Source organism: Ictalurus furcatus, chromosome 1, assembly GCF_023375685.1.
Source record: "Ictalurus furcatus strain D&B chromosome 1, Billie_1.0, whole genome shotgun sequence".
NCBI classification, from domain to species: Eukaryota; Metazoa; Chordata; class Actinopteri; order Siluriformes; family Ictaluridae; genus Ictalurus; species Ictalurus furcatus.
In genome coordinates, this window is record NC_071255.1 from 3,011,410 (window position 1) to 3,033,286 (window position 21,877).

At 44.9% G+C, this 21,877-nt stretch overlaps 3 protein-coding genes across 10 annotated transcripts; 2 read left to right on the top strand and 1 right to left on the bottom strand.

The window, feature by feature from the left end:
- Positions 1-2,373: 2,373 nt before the first annotated feature.
- atg9b (autophagy related 9B) lies at positions 2,374-10,790 on the bottom strand. 8 transcript variants are annotated; one of them, XR_008384575.1, is made up of 15 exons: positions 10,711-10,790; positions 9,682-9,834; positions 9,461-9,506; positions 9,295-9,357; positions 9,023-9,193; positions 6,661-7,617; positions 6,422-6,575; positions 6,162-6,341; positions 5,782-6,030; positions 5,441-5,682; positions 5,179-5,281; positions 4,953-5,022; positions 4,693-4,861; positions 3,881-4,199; positions 2,374-3,382 (listed from the first exon to the last, which is right to left on the bottom strand). XR_008384575.1 is itself a non-coding variant. In XM_053613198.1 (15 exons), exons 2-14 carry the CDS (start codon positions 9,788-9,790, stop codon positions 4,713-4,715), a joined length of 2,427 nt encoding a protein of 808 aa, XP_053469173.1. In that variant the 5' UTR covers positions 9,791-9,834; positions 10,711-10,790; the 3' UTR covers positions 2,374-4,199; positions 4,693-4,712. The 8 variants fall into 8 exon arrangements, 5 of the variants coding, with proteins under 5 accessions (XP_053469173.1, XP_053468799.1, XP_053468883.1 ...); XR_008384570.1 differs by adding an exon at positions 4,321-4,501 and having other exon boundaries at positions 2,374-4,199; positions 4,671-4,861; XM_053613198.1 differs by having other exon boundaries at positions 2,374-4,199; positions 6,661-7,409; positions 7,476-7,617.
- Positions 10,791-10,916: 126 nt separating this feature from the next.
- Positions 10,917-11,969, top strand: LOC128600868 (clumping factor B-like). Its single transcript, XM_053613634.1, has one exon. The coding sequence runs from the start codon at positions 11,231-11,233 to the stop codon at positions 11,738-11,740; it is 510 nt and encodes a 169-aa protein (XP_053469609.1). The 5' UTR covers positions 10,917-11,230; the 3' UTR covers positions 11,741-11,969.
- Positions 11,970-12,084: 115 nt separating this feature from the next.
- Positions 12,085-21,320, top strand: abcb8 (ATP-binding cassette, sub-family B (MDR/TAP), member 8). The gene is made up of 16 exons (XM_053613513.1): positions 12,085-12,380; positions 15,176-15,506; positions 15,911-16,066; positions 16,310-16,404; positions 16,634-16,739; positions 17,128-17,289; positions 17,393-17,478; positions 17,675-17,772; positions 17,860-17,965; positions 18,045-18,078; positions 18,406-18,542; positions 18,630-18,724; positions 18,885-19,018; positions 20,154-20,301; positions 20,428-20,678; positions 20,884-21,320. The coding sequence occupies exons 1-16, from the start codon at positions 12,280-12,282 to the stop codon at positions 20,965-20,967; spliced, it is 2,124 nt and encodes a 707-aa protein (XP_053469488.1). The 5' UTR covers positions 12,085-12,279; the 3' UTR covers positions 20,968-21,320.
- The last annotated feature ends 557 nt before the right edge of the window (positions 21,321-21,877 follow it).

Below are 21,877 nucleotides of genomic sequence, written 5' to 3' on the forward strand. Positions count from 1 at the left end.
CACGGTTCCGCCATGGTTTTGGGAGGTCGCAGGAAACCAGATAGACCTGGAGGAAACCCAAGGGCGAGCAGTAACCCGAGCTCAGGACCGAACATGCGTTAGAGTTCTTTATCAGGGTAGATTCAAATCTTTCAAAATGGCGGACGCGGTAACGTTCATGGTGGTTAAACACAAAAAAGGCCGCTTATTATTAAACACGCATTCATGTGCAATACAGTGTATTCTATTAGCGTGAGGTAAAACTGAAACATCAACACAAGCCTAGTCGACGTTAAGGGAGTAAATGACGACGTGTAATCGAACGTGTTTCTCTGAATGCAGTTGAAAAAAAAAATGTTTTGTCTTGTTTACATTACATGTATATAAGTGCAATAATACGCGTCACGTGTTAGAATAACCAATGTTACTACCCTCAAGTCTTAACTGTTAGTCAAAAAGGAAAGATTAGATTCAGGTTCGGCGTCGAGCTCGCCGAGGCGGAGCGTTTTACTTTTGATATGCATCATATTTCTAATCGTTTCTATTCTATATCCTGGTATTACGAAGTAGCGAGCAAGGCTTCGAATTAAGGAGAAAGTCGGGAAAGATTCAGGTTTCAGCACATCACGTTAAGAGCATCAAAAAGTGGGCCGATTTGCGTGAATTAATGAGAGGTGTGTGTGTGTGTGCACTGCTTTCGGTCCAGTTCCGCCAATTTATCTGTCCTATTAGTCTACAGCAACGATAGAGAAAGCATTCCGGTGACGGAATACAAAGCGAAGATGGTATAGTTATTTATAAATGATGCGGAATTCCTTCAGGACAGCTTTAATCATAATCCCCTTGCGTCTTTCAAGAAAGACTGCTCATACATCGAGCCCCCGAAAAAACACCACCACCACCACCACCACAAACTACATATGCCAAAGGCGTCTTCCTTTCTTTGCTTGCATGCACATATTTCCTGCATATGAACGATTTATCCGATGGCGTTCCACATGCTGCGAGCGAAGACTGAGGGATATATCACACAAAACAAACAAACAAACAAACAAACATCCGCCCTCTTTTTCATTTCGCTTCTGCATTCAGTTAACAGCATTGTTTTATAGAACAGGATTTCTAGCACATATAATCCACATTTTAAGAGTCAATTGTGAAGTGTAAATGAACCTATATAATAAACATATTTAACCTTGTCTTAATGAGTACCGCGTCCGTCTGTCTGTCTTTCATATACTGTACATTCAGGTGTTAAGAGTGTTAACATTGCTAACACGAAAATCCCAGCAGGCTGGTGTGAAGCTGCTGAATAATTAGCACTTGTTTTCTATTGAGGAAGAGGAAGTGTTTTTATTTAGATTTCCTAACCAAACTACTGGAATGTTGGGAGGAACCTGGAAGAAACCTACACAGACATGGAAACACTGCACGGACAGTAAGCAGAGCTCGGGATCAAACCAGGAACTCTGGAGCTGCAAGGCGAAAGACTTGCTCTACCTGCTATATGTCGCCTAACGTTACTCGAGCTTTTTTTTTTTAAAATTGAAGTTCCCCCATTTAAACTACTTTCTCCTATCTCCTACTACTCCTAGCAGGTTTTTCATTTTTCAGTACTTTCAACTGTAAATATATTTGAGTGGATTGGTAAAAACCAGATGTTCTGTCAGATTATTTTGAAACCTTTGAATGCACTCGATGACTGAGTTGATCGCTCTGACTTATCTTGTTGGAGCGACGCTGGTAAATAAGCACTGCTTTGTTTAATCGGACACAGACCTGATCATTAGAGACGAAAGAGGAGACATGGACAACTTGATTATATATATATATATATATATATTCCCCACCCCACCACCATTTTCTTTTTAGCGCCAGTTTCTAGTGCTTTTTTCCCCCCAAAGGTTAAAGCCGTACCACATCTGCCCTGGTGGCTTGGCTGGTAGATTTCTTGTGTGGAAGTTCAGGGTTCAAGGCGTGGCTCAGCTAAAAGCTAAAAGTTTTCTTTCTAAGCCCGTGTGGGTAAAATAAACAGTAATCCTCCCCAAAAAACATAAAAGGTGTGACATCTGAAAGCCCCAGTGGGATCGAGACCCCTTACTGATGACCAGTGCTACTCTTGCGTTGCTTAATAATCGGTTACAATATACAAAATGTTATTCGAGTGTTCTAACTGCATACACGTATATCTCTGTATAATTATCGAATAGATGTTTTTACTGTGTTATTGGTACGCACTGTTACAGTGTACACAGTACCAGGTTATGGTATTAGTACGTCTTATGTAATTAGTGTTATAACTACTATGATAGACACACAATTATTACCACATACACTTTACGATTAAGAAACGTATATAAAAAAAAATGGAAACAGTCTGAAAGGACAAAGAGACCATTTTACACTGGGTTTATTTTTAAATAGTGTTGTTCTGATCAGTCAAAAACAAAAAAAAACAAACCGATAAATATGAAAAAGCAACCAAAACATATAGCACCTTGCACAGTCATAACTTAAGACTGCTTATAGTGGTCATGACGATAACACAACACGTAAAATCACCAATCGATTCTTTTTCGCAAACGCGTTCAGTCACGCCTCGAGCGTACGCGTGTCGGATCAGCTGACTCACCTCGCCTCGCCCGCGCCGATCTCCCCCCTGTAGTAACACAATATACGCACCAAAATAAATACTGTACATTACCTAGTGTGAATGTGCAGAGGTATTTCAGGCTGTGTTGAATATTAATGCATTTGCCCTGACGTGAACTGAAAAGAAAGAGAAAAAAAAACCAACAACATTTCAGAGGCAAATGCGCTGTTTTTTCCCCTTCGTTCTTAACAGCAATACTATTTTTCAGGTCGAAATAAATGTGGCTCCGGAAACTTTTCACGTATCAGCGACGAGAGAGGATCCGGTCTTCGTAATGGCCTCTCCGCGATACATTATTTATCCGAGCGCGCGGTAAGAAAATGAATCGTGCTTGTCTAAGGCTTGATTAAAAGCTAGCTAATTCATCACTTAGCTAATTAGGCGTTAATATTGAGAGAGAGAGAGAGAAAAAGAAAAAAAAAAAAAAAACGTACATCATTTCCTCATCCTGTCATATCAGCACCATTTAAAAGTTTTATAATAATGTAAAACCAAAATAAAATACTTATACGTACTTAACGTCTCACTGAATCAGTATTAAATATAAACGCTGTTGAATTCTCCATTCTGTTTGGTCAGGTGGCGTTGATTCGTTTTACATAAGTGGATTTTCAGGTGCGCGAGACGTGCATGGTAGATTCTCGACATAATCCCATTTTGAAAAGAAATAAATGAGGTGTTATTTTGGAAGGAGTCTCCGTTTTCAGAACTCCAGGACATCGGTCTTGACGGTTTCTTGGTAACGACTCGCTGCGAGAGAGAGAGAGAGAGAGAGGCGGGTGAGGAAACTACTGCTCGCTGTTATAAAGTAAGTGAGAAGAGGAACGAACTTTTAAACGCAACTATAAACGGACACCGTGTCATTTACTGATAAATAAAATGATACTCGCTGGAGCGTGAGGTGAAAAACAAACACTTCAGGACGTGCCGTTATTGCAGATGCATAAAACTCCCCGTCTTTGATTATTTTCCTAACGACCGCACACCAGTGAGTGTGTTATTCCTTATTGAAATGATTTGCCCCGATTATAGCTTTAGTGTCGCTCTGAAAGTGGACATGAACCGTGTGTACGTTTCAGCACCTGTGTAAAAAAAAGTATTCAGGATAGTTCAGTGCTCTCTAACGATTCGTAAATCTTTCGTAGAAAACGTTCGGACGTCTCCGTCGTTTGGGCGCCACGTGCAAAATAATACGCCGACGAAACGCCATAATCTTCAAAGAAAAGCAAAAAACACACGCTAACAAACCTTTTCTATAACTCGTGCGATGTTTCGGAAACCAACCTACAGCTGAAAACACTTGACCTTGAGAATGAACACACATACACACACACACACACACATCAACAAATTAAAATAAATTTTGAAAAAAAATGTCTCCTAGTGAAACATCTAAGCGAGAGGAGAAGGTAGCCGGTATGATCTGTCGGTCCAGAATACCAGGAACCACGGCTCCTCGAGACCGGAAGACGGCTGAAGCGAAGACTCCGTGATCCGACTCGTTTGATCGAGAAGCTTCCGACTGAAACTAAGGCCACGGCGTCCTTCCAGAAAACGAATGCAAAGACTGCGAAAGACAGAAAGAAGAAATAAAAAAATTTTAAAAACAGCAAGACTTTGAAATCATAATAATAACATGGCAAAATAGCAACATTTTTGTTTTTTAATTAAAAACCAACATTTATTACCGCAACGCTGTCAAACTCTCAATTCTGATTGGTCACAAGGTGTTGGTTCAATTTCTTCACACTGCTGCGAAAGACCGCGTAAAACTCTTTCCTCCGATCGCGACTGCGCCAATTCGAGTGGGTTTTCCACGAAAAAAAGCCAACGATTTTCTTGATTTTCTTGTAACTGTCGTTACAACTGCTACCCAAATGTTAAATCGTCACAACGTTAAATGTAACTGTAAATTACGGTGCGTAATTAAATGGTAATTATCAAAGATAATCCCTAATAAATCGTCAATGGTAAATTTACAGTGGTGCAAGAGGAACGAAACACTTCAACCCCTGACCTCAGTGTTTATATTCCTTACATTATAACGACGGATAACACACCCTCAGATCGTTAAGGCACTTCAGCTGCTCGCCCCGCTCGTGTGACTCAAATGCTGTGGACCAGAGCTGCTGTCGATCTCCTCTTCCTCCTCCTCTTCCTCCACCCAGCCTCCCAACCGGAGAGGGGAGGACACCATCAGACCACCTGGGTGCATCTGAGGCAAGGGCACTAGCGTTGGGAGACATTATTTAGAAACGCGTTATACGCCAAATTCCAATAGTATACTAACGTATGTATTATATTAAAAACAAAAACTCACCAGCACTTAAGGACACATGAGGATGTAATTGAGCAGGTCCACGCTGACCCTGGAACTTCTGCTGATGCACCTGCGTGCGGCAATGACCTTCATCTTAATTCGGGATTATATCATATATTATCGTCGCATACAGACAGCTGACACATGACAGGAACACAGAACCACGTCGACTGCTTTGAGACCCGTGGCGTACGAGCTGCATCGCCTTCATCGGCGCAGCACTTACCTCGTGCATGTAGATGGCGTGGAGGCTCATCTCGGCCGTGGCGAACTCCGAGAGGAGGGCTGAACTGGACTGGCTGTGCATCCTCGACTCGCTGGCACACATGCTGGACCGTAAACGAGAGAGTTTACTCGAATATCTTACGGACTCATTCCGAGTCGCATCTAAACTTTCCTAATAGTTCAAAATGAACTGGCTAATCAATTTCTAATTAGCGACGCCTTGTAAATTTTTTTTCGCTGCTAAATAGGTGGAACGTGATCACCTGTCACCGGCACTGCTGTGGTACATGGGTCCTTGGTGTTGGTGGTGTTGATGAACGGACGGCTGGAGGACATGAGAGCGTGAGCGGCCGGCGTGAGGCTGTTGGGAGGAAGAGAGCGAGGCGAGGACGCTAGCGGCGATCGAGGCTGTGCTGCTCGGGGGAACAAAACGACGGTTCCAGCCCGGCATCCCGGACGCCGTGAGGACCGGATGAGCCAGAACGCTCGCCAGAAGGGTGTCATGCTGCAGGGGAAACACACAATCGTTTCTCACACAACGTTGTCGGATGAACAGTTAACGATTAACAAATAAAAATGTTTTTAAAAAAAAAGCGTAACCCACAGCGGTGGCGGAGTCATTGGAGAGCAGTGAGGTGCAGAGCGGCGCCTCGGAGAGCAGGAGCTGAGGGTTCGGGCCGGCCTGCGCGGCGTCCTGCTGCACCTTCTCGCGCATATGGCTGATGAACAGCGAGCTGTCCTGCGGCGGCTGCCAGCGAGGGTTCTTCAGGGTGAAGTGAACAAGCGACAGCTCCGTCTTGCCGTTTTCTGCCTGCTGGTACACCGACGCCTCCGTCTGACCCTCGGACATCCACTGAGAGCGAAGAAGTCACGTCAGATCGTTAAAAAGTAACAGCGTATATATAGTTATATCTTAGATACATATTATACATTTAGATTTATTTCTACACACACACACACACACACACACACACACACACACACCTGCGGGTTGCCGTGTCGACGGACGTCCATCTGCGCGAAGGAGCATATGTCGCCGACGCCCACCACCTCCACGGTAAAGTTGCGCAGGAAGTCGATGATCTCCAGAGACTTGCTCCGGAGCACGAAGATGAGGATGAAAGGTGTCACGATGGGACTGAGCAGCTCCTCCAGAATAAAGACCTGCACAGAAGAACGTTTTTACCGAATGAACCACACAGAGGGTGAAAAAGACAAAAAGGTCTCCGGTGTGTATTTCTCACTGCTTTGTACTGGAAAAGCTGCGCCAGCTCATCGCGCGTCTCGCTCTTGTTAGCGTTGCCCTTCCAGTGATCGGGCATGTAGTGGATGTGTGCTAACACACACTGTAGCAGCTGCTCGGGGCACCACACCGTATGCTCGTCTGGGATGAAGGACCTGCCAGAGAGCACAAAGAATTGAGAGCACCAGTAAGCGGTTCTTGTCCTGCGGCGGAAAATAAAGATACGGAGGATCTTCGTACCTGGCGACGGTGATGATGACTCCGAGAGCGGTCCCCGCAGTGAGGACGTGCTGCACGGCAAGGACGTCTTCGTCGTAGACAGTCAGCGCGACGAGGACGGCCAAGAGCGAGCCGGCAAAGAAGGCGGCGCTCCGGGCCAGCACGGCGAGCAGCGGCGAGTTGAAGGCGTTCATGTATTTGGCGGCGGGACGGTAGGCACGGCCGAGGCGCTCGCGCAGCTCGTGGTCCAGCTCGTTGAAATGGCGCAGGTAGAGACGTCCGTAGAGCGACCAGCGGCGCGTCCCGAGACTGCCCGGCTCGCGCTTGATGGCCTCGGCATAGCTGAAGAAGGCGTACAGCGTCTGCCACACCAGCACGAGCGGACACAGCAGCAGGTTGGCCACGCCCGTGAGCAGGATGGTGCGGCTCAGCTGCCGCGCCAGCTCCAGGCGCTCGCTCGCTCGCTTGTACTTCGGATGCAGGCTCCATTTGTTCTGAAACGGCGAGCCCGGCCCCCAGAACAGGATCAGCTCAAAGTTGTACTTGAGGCCCTGGGTCAGGAAGACCGCGTCGCCGAGGAAGGGCACGCGCAGGTGCACGGGCAGCAGCGACTTGTTGATCATGGCGACCGTGTAGTTCTTGAAGCGTAGGATGCGGTGGTAGATGTCCAGCTCGGTCAGCTCTTTCTTGTGCACGCACATCTGCTGCTCGCGCTGCAGCCTGATCAGACGCGCCTGCACTTCCTGCCAGCTGAAGTCACGCAGCTCGTCCTGAGGAACGACGGAGAGCTTAAAAACCGTCGTGGAACGTGCATGTAATAGAACACCTGTACTCACCATGCTGATCTTCAGGGCTTTTCTATAAAACTGCCGGATCTCCCAGTAACCCAGCAGGTTGCAGATCACCTTCCCGAGCCGGTAGACCCAAAAGATGGCCGCCATGACGAGGAGAAAGATGATCCAGCTGTTGTCTCGAATCCTGAACGCGACACAGCCAGATGTTTTCTAGTGCATTCTCGTCACACGTTCTACAGCTGCCAATTTTCAGCGTAAACCGAGATTTACAGTCCGGAAGGTGCTGAGATATATATATACATATAGAATATAATTCATTTCTTTTAGAGCGAGCGCGCCGGACTCAGACTCGGCAACGTGAACGATATAACGGACTATAAAAACGGCGGGACACTTTATCACACGAGACATTACAATTGTTACGCGGCAGTAATGCTCATTTTATTTTGTCAGGCTGCAGTGTGTGTGTATGTGTGTTGTTAACAAGTCACACACGCTAATAAAACATTGTGCGTCCGTCCAATCACTGTGCATCCGAACGAATAATAATAATAATAATAATAATGTGATTAAATCAAAAAATAAATAAAAACACGATGCAATAATAAAGGAGGATGTTTCTGCCATCTTGGAGATGACTCCAATATGAATTATGGATTACAAGAATGAGACGTTGCACGTTTTTTTGGGGGGTTTTTTTACCCGTCTAGAACGTTCGCCGAAGAAGCCTCGAAGCTCTGTTAGAAAGCGCCGACGCCAGAGACTCCTTCCAGGAATTTTTACAGAAGGGTCTCCTTAAAGAAGAAAACTCGGTTTCCGGAAACGTCCCTTTTGTATAAAAGGTGATGTATAAAGTCGTTTTGTTATTTGTTCACGAGTGTGTTGAGCTCAAACCGTCGAACGAGCACGGAACGGACGTCCACGACTCCAGGCCAAGCAAGCGCGTGCTGTGCTTGTTCTTGGACGGAGGCCACGCTGGAACCGCGTCGCCTCTAGTAACCGACACGTTCTGGCTGGACAGACGACGGCCGCGTTCAAACGAAGGCAGATTACTAAACGGGTCTTCTCAGAAAGCGGATCTGTTCCGTGTAACGCCGCCACAGAAATAGCAAGCTCCGTGACGGCGGGTTCTCTCTCTCTCTCTCTCTCGTGGTGTGGCAATAAATGGTGTTTGTTTACAGTCTGGATATTACAGAGGAGGAGGAGGAGCTGAACAGGAAAAGAAAAAAAAAGCCGAACTTGACCGGATCGGACACGGAAAACGTGAGGTGATAAAAGAGGCTTTCGGAAACAATTTTTAAAACGTCGAAGCTTTTCAAACGAATTCTCCGTTCTGATTGGTCGGAAGGTATCGAGTTACAGTAACACCGTAGACACGACGTACTTAGCGTGATCGAAACCTAATAATAAAAACCTGACACTTTTAAAGGTGAGCAAATGTTTATTTAGCGTTTAGCCTCCAGTGTCGGCACCAAGTTTGCGACGTAGAAGTAGTAGAAAGTCGCCAACGTGAAGCTGGAAACTGCGATTATTTTCTTATGAATTCGTACTAGAGGCGAGTCCTGGAGTAGAACCTGGGCCACACTGACCTCTCGGCACACCGCTCAGGCGGCAGGACGGCATCCGGAAGCGTCACCTTGGTCCTGTCCAGCGGGTTCACGCCCGGCCCGGTGTGGTTCACGGCCCGGTCGGCGAACAGCACGTCGTACTCCACGCAGTTGAACAGGAAGGTCGTGAACGTCACCACAAACAGGAACTGCCTGGAAGGGCACGACCGCAGCCCGGTTAAAACGCTCCGAATCCGGACCCGGTCCGAAAAAAAAAAAAACAACCATACGGGCGCTTAACGCCGCTTACTTACACGAGCTCGAAGAACTCGGCGAGCATCATACAGGCGAACCCGTTCCTCTGATGGAAATGATAGATGTACGCGAGGCTTCGTTAAGGAACACACGAGCAGACTCGGGGAAGCATGCTCAGAAACGTAAGAAACACTAGAAGCGAACGTAAATGTCACAGGGAAGGATATTCTCGTGAAGAAATTGTCCAGGTTCTTGATGTGATGCCAGGAATCTAGAAACAAACAAACAAACAAACAAACAAACAAACAGAGTGTTGCATCAGAGACAGCTTCCATGCGTGACGAAAGCCTCAAGATAGTTTGACCAGAGAGAATTGTTAATACATTAAAGCGCCGCCACATCGCTCCGCACTTTACGCAGCGAACGTGACACCATCCTCTCCGTACCTTTGAGTCCCTCCGGTACGTGAATGAGCAGGTCCTCCTCTCCCGGAGGCGAGTCCTCCTCGTAATCCTCCAGTCTCTGGTACTCCCGGTAGGTCTGGAAATCGGCCATCGTGCTTCACATTCTCCGCCGCGTTCAATCGTTCGTCACGGGTCCTTACGGAGAGGAAGGAAAGCGAGACGATTTAAGGCGACGGACTTTTACGCGCCAGCTCCAAGAAAAAGCCACGACACACACTGTTCTGTGGAACTGATTTCTTCCTGGAGGTTTAAAAATAACCAAGGCGTGAAGTCATATTCTCCAACATCCTGTTTATGATGCATGTCATGCTGACAAACAAACAAAAACAAACAAACAGGAATATATCTTGATACAAGATGTACTCCTAATTCATGACAACTTAATAATAATGATGATGATGATAATAATTAATTAATTAATAAATAAATAAATAAATAAATAGAATAGAAGTTTTTTCTGTTATTACAAGGGGGGAAAACAAGCCAGACGGTGACATTGCGCGCGGCTGTATTCCAAATCAACCCTTCCAGCACTTCAAAGTGCACTACACGCGCACTGCACTGCGCACTACATAGTGAGCTTGTATCTCCAACACGGAGTCGTTTGAAATGCAGCCAACATCCCAGAAGCATGACACGAAGACTTACTTACTCACTTGCCCAAGAGGAAAATAAGAATAAAAGATATCAATCAGCTCCGCTATTCGACTCGCAATAGCGTTAAACATTTCGACTTTATGTTCAAACTTTATATATTATATATATATATATATATATATATATATATATATATATAGATGATGAATAAAATCATCCTGCCCAAGCTAACTAACAACCTGAGCTAACAGCTAGCTGATGAAATAACTAACAATACAGTTTACGTAAACAGCTAACTCGGCTAGCATGCTTTATTTTATTTATTTATTTTTCTTGACTATTATTTCATCTGCCTAAAATATATACATGTATTTTTAAAAAATGAAAAGTTGATCAACTCGCCGCGGCTCTTACCAGCACGACCGCAGACGCTTTTCTGTTGTTGCTCTTCTCTCTCCTTAACAAATACAGACATGTCAACAAACCGCCGCGACGTCACGATGGCTTGCATGTGACGTCACTTCCGCCTCATCATCCCCCTTTTTTATTTTAATATATAAAATCGCAGTAGAAGAAAAAGCTTTGTCCTTTTATGAATATGCTTTTAAAGTAGAGTAAAATGTTAAATATTGTTTTGTTTAAAAATTGGCTATTTATTTATTTATTTATCTGTTCGATGCTAAGAGGAAAATGTGGTGGAGTTTTTTTTAGTGTTAGGTGGGTGAGCAGATGTTTAAGTTTTGATGATGATAATGGAAGAAGAAGAAGGACATTGAGAATGAGAGTCAACGAATTCAGAAGTAGATGAAGACGTAGATGAAGAAGAAGAAAACAACTGAGGAGAAGATTCAACAGTCATAGAAGTAGACAATTAAAAAGAGTCCGAAGATTCGGGGATTCAGATGTTTCAAAAGTGTCAGAGGAAGCTTCAGAAATGCCAGAAGATTCTGAGGGAGATTCAGTAGATGATTCAGAGGGTGATTCAGAAGAAAATTCAGAAGAAGATTCAGAAGAAAATTCAGAACACGATTCAGAGGGTGATTCAGAAGAAAATTCAGAAGAAGATTCAGAAGATTTAAAAGAGGATCCAGAAGAAGATTCAGAAGATTCAGAGGATTCAGAAGAAGATTCAGCGGATTCAGAAGAAGATTCAGCGGATTCAGAAGAAGATTCAGAGGATTCAGAAGAAGATTCAGAAGAAGATTCAGAGGATTCAGAAGAAGATTCAGAAGAAGATTCAGAGAATTCAGAAGAAGATTCAGAGGATTCAGAAGAAGATTCAGAAGAAGATTCAGAGGATTCAGAAGAAGATTCAGAAGAAGATTCAGAGAATTCAGAAGAAGATTCAGAGGATTCAGAAGAAGATGCAGAAGAAAATTCAAAAGAAGATTCGGAAGAAGGTTCAGACTATTTAGAAGAAGATTCAGAAAAAAATTCAGAATAAGATTCAGTAGAAGATTTAGAAGAACATTATTTTTTCTATACAACATGAATGCAGCATGAGTGCAAGGACCGTCTTAACTTTAAACAAACTCTTCAGCCAGAAGAGCGACTGGATTACAGCATCTGTATAACTTTTGTAGTTTTTATTAAATTATTATTTTAATATGTGTTCATTTTAATCATCGGTTAACCTTCACCTTCCTCCGCCCCCTAGCGGCAGTGAAAAAGAAAACTATCGCCCGAGAACCCGGACTAGCGGTGCGTTCTGAATTTCTTACCGGAACCGTATTCCGGGTTTTGGCTTCGTATTGGCTGGATGGTAGGTTGGTGAATAGTCTGCGCGTGCATTCAAATGACTAGCCAATCATAGAACAGAACCCGGGACGAGTCTAACCAATCCTAGCCAATCGTCGAGCGGGAGGCGGGGTTTGTTCAGATAACGCTTGTGGGGCAGTTTAAAGATGGCGGCGCACGTATAGTTTGAATTAAACAGCTGTATTGAAAACAAATCTGTTCTATTTTCCGAATCAGATAGTGATAATGTTTCACATTTTGCGCTGCAGTCGATTAACGCAAGGTTCTGATCGATTACTGCGATATAATGTGACCAAATCAAGGGACCTGCTGCTGCATTCCAGCCGGTATGAGACTTTATTAACCTTTTTATCCACACTGAGGAAGTAAACGGGGAAATAGAAACATCTGTTACACATTTGTTGTGTTGTGTTTTTATGTGTCTGTGTGTGTGTGTGTGTGTGTGTGTGTGTGTGTGTGCGCGCGCGCGCGCGCAAGACAGTCTGCTTTAAATCACCCCAAATCTACATGTTCGGACCTTTTACATTCTTAAGTGACAGGCTTATTGAATCACTTTACTGAATCGGTTTCGAGTCACTTGATTCGAGTCGATTCAATTGACTCGAAACATACTGCAGAATCCACTGAAGCTTTCATACCGTCACTGTGTCACTCAGGGGCGGTTCTAAACCCTTCAGCCCTCCTGTCTGTCTACTGAACCCTCCTAAAACTATGAACCTATCAAAACCTAACTGTATTATTTTATTTAAAAAAATGTAAAAACATAACATCATGACTTTTTTTTTCCATTTTAAGAACAGTAATTAAAGAGGTCATGATGGGGTCGATGTTGGTTTTTGAATTGGGCTGTGCGTGTCGTGTTAATATTTAATATACAACTCAAAGACACGTGGATAACTTTTATACCTTTTATGTCGTCTTTGGAGCTTGAAAAGTTTTGGTCATCATCACCGTTCATTATACGGACAAAAACTGCAGAGAATTCAGTTCAATTCGATTTGATTTGTATAGCACTTTTAACAATGGACATTGTCTCAAAGCAGCTTTACAGAAACATATAAACACAGGATCGAGATTTTAAATGTGTGAGTTTATCCCTATTGAGTGAGCCGGTGGCGACATGGTGAGGAAGACTCCCTAAGATGATATGAGGAAGAAACCTTGAGAGGAACCAGACTCAGAAGGGAACCCGTCCTCATCTGGGTAACAACGGATAGTGTGAAAGTAAAAGAAAGTTCATTATGGTTTTTATATGAAGTCTGTTTGTTGAACTAGTCCACTGTTCACCAAAAGAGTGTATATCCTTGTTGACCCTTGTTTCTTTTCCTCCATCAAACACTACTTGCCTCTCTAAGGCAAGTCAGAATAAGATGATCACTTGCTGTTCACGTGAAGTGACTGCAACAGTAGTCTGAGAAATGGCCGAGTCAAAGATGTATGCTGTTATGACCGATGAGGCAAGAGATGGGAAATCAATTGGCAATATGTGTCGGATATGTCGCAACTGAGGGTACTGTAAAGGAGAGACTCCTGGTCCTGACAGAACTGACCTGTTTTGACTGCTGCAATAGAGAAGGAAGTTCAAGAGAAAGGAACTGGCCATTTAAATTGTGTGGTACAGACTTATGTTGGAGCTGCATTCATGAGTGGGGTGACTGGGGGTGTTCAGTCCCACTTCAGAAGGCAACACCCTGAAGCAATATATCTGCATTGCTATGCATACGAGTTAAATCATGTCTTATGCCACACCTGCGGAGCTGAACGTTGGCCATATGCGGTGCTAATCAGATTTTAGTTGAAGGGCAATCCTCTGATCATAGGAGTAAAATGAAGTGAATGGACGAGTTTGTAGTCCTTGCCTTGTGGATCAGGAAGGGAGGTTAGTGGTAGCGATTCAGAGCTGCTGAAAAGGAAATTATTATTTCCTTGCCTGGATAGAATGGTTTTTGAGCCAGAGAGACGATTTTCTGATGTAAGTGTTGAGATGATCAAAGGCATTCAGGAATGTAGTCCGACCTCACGGAGCTTCCTATTGGAGCCGGATTTGACAGTACTGGCACAACATTAAAAAACCGATTTGACGCCAGAGGAAGTTTTGGTAGCCGGAAACTTTCCGAAGCGAAAAACGTAGGCTGGTGTTGGGGAGTTGTGATTGGGGTGAAGATGTTGATGAAAAAATTCCAGTTTCAATCTAATTTAAAAATGGAATCTTTGGGGGAAAAAATCGCTGTGGTATAAGAGGAATAAAGCATTTCAACTACGAGATGTGCTGTTATTGGAAAATAATAAAGTTTGAGGTGGTCAGAGTAACTCTACCTTGTTATACACCACTCTGTCATTGATTATTTTCCCATAAGAGCATGCCCCCGAGTGTTTTTATTCCTTACGTGATGAAAGTACCGGAGAAATGTATTTATTTTAGATGTTTATCCATTAGACGGTGGTTTAGTTGTTAGCACGTTTGCCTCACACCTCCAGGGCTGGGGGTACGGCTCCCATCTACGCCCTGTGTGCCCAGAGTTTGCATGTTCTCCCCGTGCTTTGGGGGTTTCTTCAGAGTACTCCGGTTTCCTCCCCCAGTCCAAAGACATGTGTTGTAGGCTGATTAGCATTTCCAAATTGTCTGTAGTGTGTGAATGTGTGCAATTGTGCCCTGCGATGGGTCGGCACCCCGTCCAGAGTGTCCCCCACCTTGTACCTCGAGTCCCCTGGGATAGGCAATAGGCTCCTGGCTCCCCGCGACCCTGTGTAGGAGAAGCGGTACAGAAAATGGATGTATGTTTATCCATTAGTTCAAAAACGCATCGAGTAGGAAATGACGTCGTGTTTGCTGCTTGATTTAAACGGAACTGCCGTTCTGACTTGTAGTTAGTAATTAATTGTTTAAAAAGGGACTTTACATCAAGTTTAACGGTACATACCTTTTGTAGTGCACTTGACTAGAGACTAGGGAGTTATTTGGAATCCCATCGGTGTAGATTTGGGGGTCGGTGGTAGAATTCCATATCTAGTGCACTTCGATGGATTAAGGATTTGGCCCACCAGTGCTTGCTTGGTTCAAGCATTGCATACAAGGACAGCTGTTTGGGATTCACTGCACGGTTTCTTTATTTCTTTACAGATATGGACGACACTCGCGACAATGGAGCACTTCTCAATCCTCAAGCCAACACTCCACCACCAGCGCAGTCATCCGGATGTGGACCCAGGCTCAAAAAGCATTCCGACTCGTCACCCGGCGTCGCATCGAGTCGCCTAGAGCGGCCTTGACGTTTGTGGTGGGACCGGCCGCTCTCACGCTTACGGCGAGGCTGTTCGGCACTGTGGCTTACTGCAGCGCCGATGTCAACAACAACAACCACCACCTCCCTGAGCAGATCCCGGAGTTCAGCTGGGCGCTCCTCTGGGAGTTCGTCCGGCCGCAGATCCTCGGGTTAATTGGGGCCATTGTTGTACGTCTGAGTGCCGTCATTAATTAACAAATTTATGAAGAAGATATCTAAGGCAGGTTTGCAGTTATCCAATATACAAAATACAGTCTGATGTTCTTGTTGACTTGAGAAACGTGTAGAAACTGGAGTGGCCACTTGCAGCACAAGGGGCCAACATTTACAGTTGAGGCATGAGGGATGTAAGAGACGCACGTTTACTTCTGGTAGCGGTTTCTTTCACTTCCTCACTTGATGTAGATGAAATTTGACCTTTGAGTCTTGTAATTGAACAGAAATCAAGATGGTGGGACTGTGGTCTGTTTGGTCAGTAAATATAAATGGAGGAGTTAGGATTTTCTTCTTGTCACCTCCTGAATTTGAACCATAATTTGATCAATGGTTTTCTTCCTCTGAACGTCCTACAGCTTGCATTCGGAGCAGCAGCTCTGAACATCCAGATTCCGCTGATGCTTGGCAATCTAGTCAACGTCGTCGCTCAGTACATGAGGGAACACGTGGGAAATTACATGAGGGACATTCGCGCACCTGCGCTCAAGCTACTTGGCCTGTATGGCCTCCAGGTGAGACTCTTCAAATCCGTATCCACTCCAGTTTCCCGCTTCGTTAGCCGAGTGGTCACGTGGATGGTCGCTCATAACCCAAAAGACAAGTACTTGGACAAGCCTTTACCCTAGCTTTCGATCTAGCCCAGCATCTTAATTAGCTAGCTTACTAACTAACTAGTTAGCTGGAACACTTACACTCTTTGTATTCGCTATGTCATGCCTTACAAACTGAATACGAGCCGATCGCGTGTTCCTCAGGGTCTGCTGACCACCGGTTACATCATCCTCCTGTCCCGGGTTGGAGAGAGCGTAGCCAGCGAGATGAGGAAATCGCTCTTTGCATCATTGCTAAGGTTTGTTTTTGTCGGTTATTAATTACGCCGTACGTTTTGACTGTTGATAGCTGCGATAACGTTACATAAGAACTTGTTTCGTGGGCGTTCCGCAATATTATATGCAACTATAAATGGGTAAAAAGTACAACATGTCGTCGTTTAACGCAACTGTAGTTGTTGTCGTTGTTGCTTTGACACCTCGTATACATTTCAATTGAGGTACGTTTGTGATTACGTTCTCCTGCAGACAGGATGTTGCGTTCTTTGACGCCAATAAGACGGGTCAGCTAGTTAACCGCCTCACTGCTGACATTCAGGAGTTCAAGTCTTCATTCAAGCTGGTTATCTCTCAGGTAAGGGGTGAAATTTCAGCTCTAGATTCTATAGATTCCTTATATCCTGCTTAGAGTTCATCCAGTTGATTTTTTTTTTCTTTATAAACCAATCAAACTTAGTGATTTACATGTGTCTTTGTTGGGTCAAACTGCTCTAGGCAGCGATGCTCCCACCACCATGCTTCACAGAACCCGTGTAAAAACACATGTAAAACTTGCTTAGCACTCACACTAGAGCCTCCTTCTGTAAATGTTACATAAACATCTCCGTTTTATAATTTCATGGGTTGCTATACTATGCATTAGAACGAGCACGTTAATATAACCCCGAGATTCAAATCTGTCAACAGAGATGAGGTATAATTATTTTTTAATTTTTTTTACGAGCCTGTTGTTGCACCTTCAGGGTTTACGGAGCATCACGCAGACCGTCGGCTGCGTCGTGTCGCTGTACGTGATCTCTCCAAAGCTGACGGGCCTGATGGTGGTGGTGCTGCCGTGTCTCGTCGGTGCCGGCGCCCTCATCGGCTCCTTCCTCCGCAAGCTTTCTCGAGAAGCCCAGGAACAGGTTCGATAACTACACATTGGGCCAATTTAATGCTTCGTCTAACAACCAGAATTCGGGTTTCTGTAAGTATATCACGAGCGCTTTTATCCGGTTCTGCCCGTAGGTGTCTAAAGCTACAGGCATCGCCGATGAGGCTCTTGGGAACGTGCGAACAGTGCGGGCCTTCGCCATGGAGGACCGAGAACTGGAGTAGGTCCATCGTTGTTCTTTACATTCACAGAGTTACTATAGAACGTATTAGAACGAGGACGTTAACCAATCAGAATCAAGAGCTCTACAGCCCTGTAGAACTTGGTCTACAGAAGTGAAGAGCTGAGCATCTTGTACATCGCGTGACTTGTTTTCTGTCCAATCCAACGCATCGGGTTTCTCGTGTCCGTTACAGGACGTACTCCACAGAGGTTGAGAAATCTGCCATGATGAACGAAGCTTTAGGAAGAGGAATCGCAGTGTTCCAGGGACTTTCAAACATCGTATTGAACTGTGAGTGTTAAATAAACGACGAATACGGAATAATATTCATGTTGCATGAGTTTTAAAATAAATAAATAAATAAACATTCCTCGTCAGGTTTAGTTCTGGGCACTATTTTTGCCGGAGGATCCTTAATGGTGCAGAACGACATGACCCCGGGTGACCTCATGTCGTTTTTGGTCGCCTCGCAAACGGTTCAAAGGTCAGCCTGATCACAGACCTCACAGATCTCACTTATCTCACTTATAACACTCTGACACGTCACCTCTCGTCCTCTGCAGATCCCTGGCCAGCATCTCCATTCTGTTCGGGCAGGTGATTGACACAATTCTACATATCGTGTAATATAAATAAACAAATAAATAAATAAACACTATGGGGTATGCTGTTAAAGGAAAATAATCAACGACAGAAGGGTGTGATGAAGCAGACTTACTGTCTCCATCCGTTTCCAATAAGTGTTTTATTCCTCTTGTACCACAGCCGTTGATTACATTTTTTTCTTTCTTTTTTTTAAACAACAACGTGTAAAAAAAATTTTTTATCCATTTATAGCTACATTTAATGTTGTGGAACATCAGAATAAAGATTGCACCAGAACTATCAAGCAGGATGTTCTGAAAGATCTGTCTTCTTGATCAGATGGTGAGAGGTATGAGTGCAGGAGCGCGCGTTTTCGAGTACATGACCTTGGAACCTACCATTTCCCTGACGGGCGGGGGACGGATTCCACGCGAGTCTTTGACCGGACGAGTGGACTTCCTGAACGTCGACTTCAGGTACACGGTAGACATTCTCCGCTGCCTTTTACGCAACATTTCTCATTTTTAAGGATGATTTTGAGGTCACGTTTTATTGTTTTGTAGTTACCCGACGAGACCCGGAAACCAGATCCTGAAGAACCTCAACCTGACTCTACCTCCGTGTAAAACGGTGGCTATAGTCGGAGAATCCGGTGGAGGTAGTGTGCGTGCGTGTGTGCGTGCATGCGTGTGTGTGTTTGTTTATCTCATACTGTGCTGAGATGTTCACCCTTATGCTTGTTGTATTTTCCACACTACCGCGAGTTGCCGTTATTTTTAGTTGCTATGGAAACGATACGTCTCTGTGCTGCGCCTCAGGTAAATCCACGGTGGCGGCGCTGCTCGAGCGCTTCTACGACCCGAGCGGTGGCGTGGTCATGTTGGACGGTCTGGACATCAGGACGCTGGATCCCTCCTGGCTCAGGGGTCATGTGATTGGATTCATTAGTCAGGCACGTTATAATAAACTGTCTTTTCAGAACATATTGAAAGAACGCTATTGAAACAGGTTTTGTAAATAGATACAGTGATTATGTTTGTGTCACTGTCTGTGTGTCCATCTGTTTGGCTGTCTGTATAACTTTCTGCCTGTCTGTCTGCCTCCCTGTCTCTGTGTCTGTCTGTTTGTATGACCTTATACCTATCTGTCTTTCTATGTCTCTCTATTGGTGCCTGTCTTTCTGTCTGTGCCTGACTGTCTTTATGCTTTTATACCTGTCAGTGTCTCCCTGTATCTTTATGTCTGTCTTTCTATCTGTCTCTGTCTATCAGTATGGGCTTCTGCTTTTTTTTCTGTCTGGCTGCATGACTTTCTAGCTGCCTGTGGGTCTCTTTGTCTGTTTGTCTGTCTCGCTGCCTGTCTGTCCATGTGTCTGTCTGTCTCACCATCTCTGTCCACGTGTCTGTCTGTCTTGCTACCTGTCTGTCTCCCTGCCTGTCTGTCCATGTGTCTGTCTGTTGCTCTGATTTTCTGTCTGACTGTCTCTGTCCACGTGTCTGTCTGTCGGTCTTGCTGCCTGTCTGTACACATGTCTGTCTGTCTCGCTGCCTGTCTGTCCATGTGTCTGTCTGTCTGTCTCCTTGCCTGCCTGTCTTTGTTTCACTATGTCTATGTTTCTGTCTGTCTGCACGGCTTTCTATTTGTCTTCCTGTCTGTCATGCTATACGTCTACCTGCCTGTCTGTTTCTTTACTTTCTGTCTATTTGATTATCTACCTCTCTGTCTGTCTGTCTTTTCTATCTGTATATCTGACTATCTTTCTGTCCATCTGTCCTGTACATATGTCTACCTACCTGTTTGTTTCTTTTTATGTACCTGTCTGCTTATCTACCTGCCTGTCTGTCCACATGTCTGACTGTCTGTCTGTCTGTCTGTATGATTTTCTGTCTGTCTGTCTTGCTGCCTGTATGTCCATGTGTGTGTCTATCTGTCTGTCTCCCTGCCTGTCTTTGTGTCTCTCTGCCTATGTTTCTGTCTGTCTGCATGGCTTTCTATTTGTCTTCCTGTCTGTCATGCTGTATGTCTACCTACCTGTCTATCTGTCCTTTTGTTTGCTGCGTATTTACCGTGCTGTTTGTTTCTGGCAGGAGCCGGTCCTGTTTGGCACCTCGGTGATGGAGAATATCCGATTCGGTAAGCCAGGTGCCACGGACGCTGAAGTGATGGCTGCAGCCAGGCAGGCCAACGCCCACACCTTCATCACCAACTTCCCTGACGGATACGACACGGTGGTGGGTGAGTGTTGCATTTTAAGCTAGAGGATCCCCAAGACGAGATCAGGGTTGCGCTGTAGTAATAGAAGGAAGTGGGCGGGGATAATCCGTCCTTCACCGGTACGTAACCGAGTAAAACTCCGTACAGGTGAGCGAGGCGTGACCCTGTCAGGAGGGCAGAAGCAGAGGATTGCCATTGCTCGTGCTCTCGTGAAGAACCCCAGCGTGCTGATTCTGGACGAGGCCACGAGCGCGCTGGACGCCGAGTCGGAGCACGTGGTGCAGGAGGCGCTGGACCGAGCCACAGAGGGACGCACCGTCCTCATCATCGCCCACCGCCTCAGTACCATCCAGGGGGCGGACCTCATCTGCGTCATGAGCAGCGGCAGAGTGGTGGAGGTGGGGATAACGCAGACGCGATAACTAGGGGATAAAGAAAACACTTTGGGGGTGCGATGTTACAGGAAAATAATCAACAACGTGTTTTAGTCTTCATACACAACAACTTTCTGCCAACAACTGCAATGTTTTATTAATGGTCAGATCTTCTCTCCAATCAGAATCCAGAATTCCAAACAGGTGTGCTTCTTCTTCTTCTTGACAGGCTGGAACTCACCTGGAGTTGCTGAGAAGAGGAGGTCTGTACGCCGAGCTGATCCGAAGACAGCGAGCTAACGACCAGAAGTGAAGCCTTGAGCGGAGGAAGTGCAGATCAGCGTTTCCTGGATCCACATGATATTTATAACCGCATCATACTCGATCTTTACACGCGTTTGATTCGATGAGTCGTTGAAGCTCACATCTTCAAATCGGAAATATTTTAACTATTAATTTTGTTTTTAAACAAATCTGATCGTTTCCCATGATGGTTATATCTACATATGTGTACAGTACATTTTAACGTTTAGTTTGTAAATAAATAAAGAATGTGAATAAACGTGTGGTCGGTCGCTGGAACAGAGACCAATTAAACACTATATGTTGTTCTTTAAAAATGTTCCGTTTGTAGGCGGAACGTTTTATTATTTTGTATATAACAGCACCACCATGTGGCAGAGTCTAACCTATCGTCCTCCATTCCATACACCTCTTAGACTTTCAGTCTATAATTTGGGCAACGTGGTTATGATCTCATCGGTCAGTATGTCCATGTCAAAACATACGCAAATAGCGATGAGAGGTCATAATCACGCTCACGATTAATCCAAGTGCTAAGAGCCGATGTGTGTAGTGCGGCGGGTCGTGGGAATCGGAACGAGCCGTAGAGCATGGGTCTTTTCTTTCTTGGTTCCTGAAAAAGCCGGGGGAATAAAATCGCAGCTACAAATTTAAAACGCACCTATTATGGTTTTGAAATATGCCTAATGTTGTTTTAGAAGCCTCGTACGATAGATTTACACGCATCACTTTAACGTGCTCATAATTTAAATTGCAGCATTACATTTTTTTCCCCAATGTCAAAAACGACTCGTTAAATGATCCGTTCTAAATGATTCATTATAAACTCCTCCTTTCAGAGAACATACTCTGCTCTGATTGGTCAGACGTCCCAGTCTGTTGCGACTGGTCTACCGTTGTCAGCGAGCAGCCGATGAAGA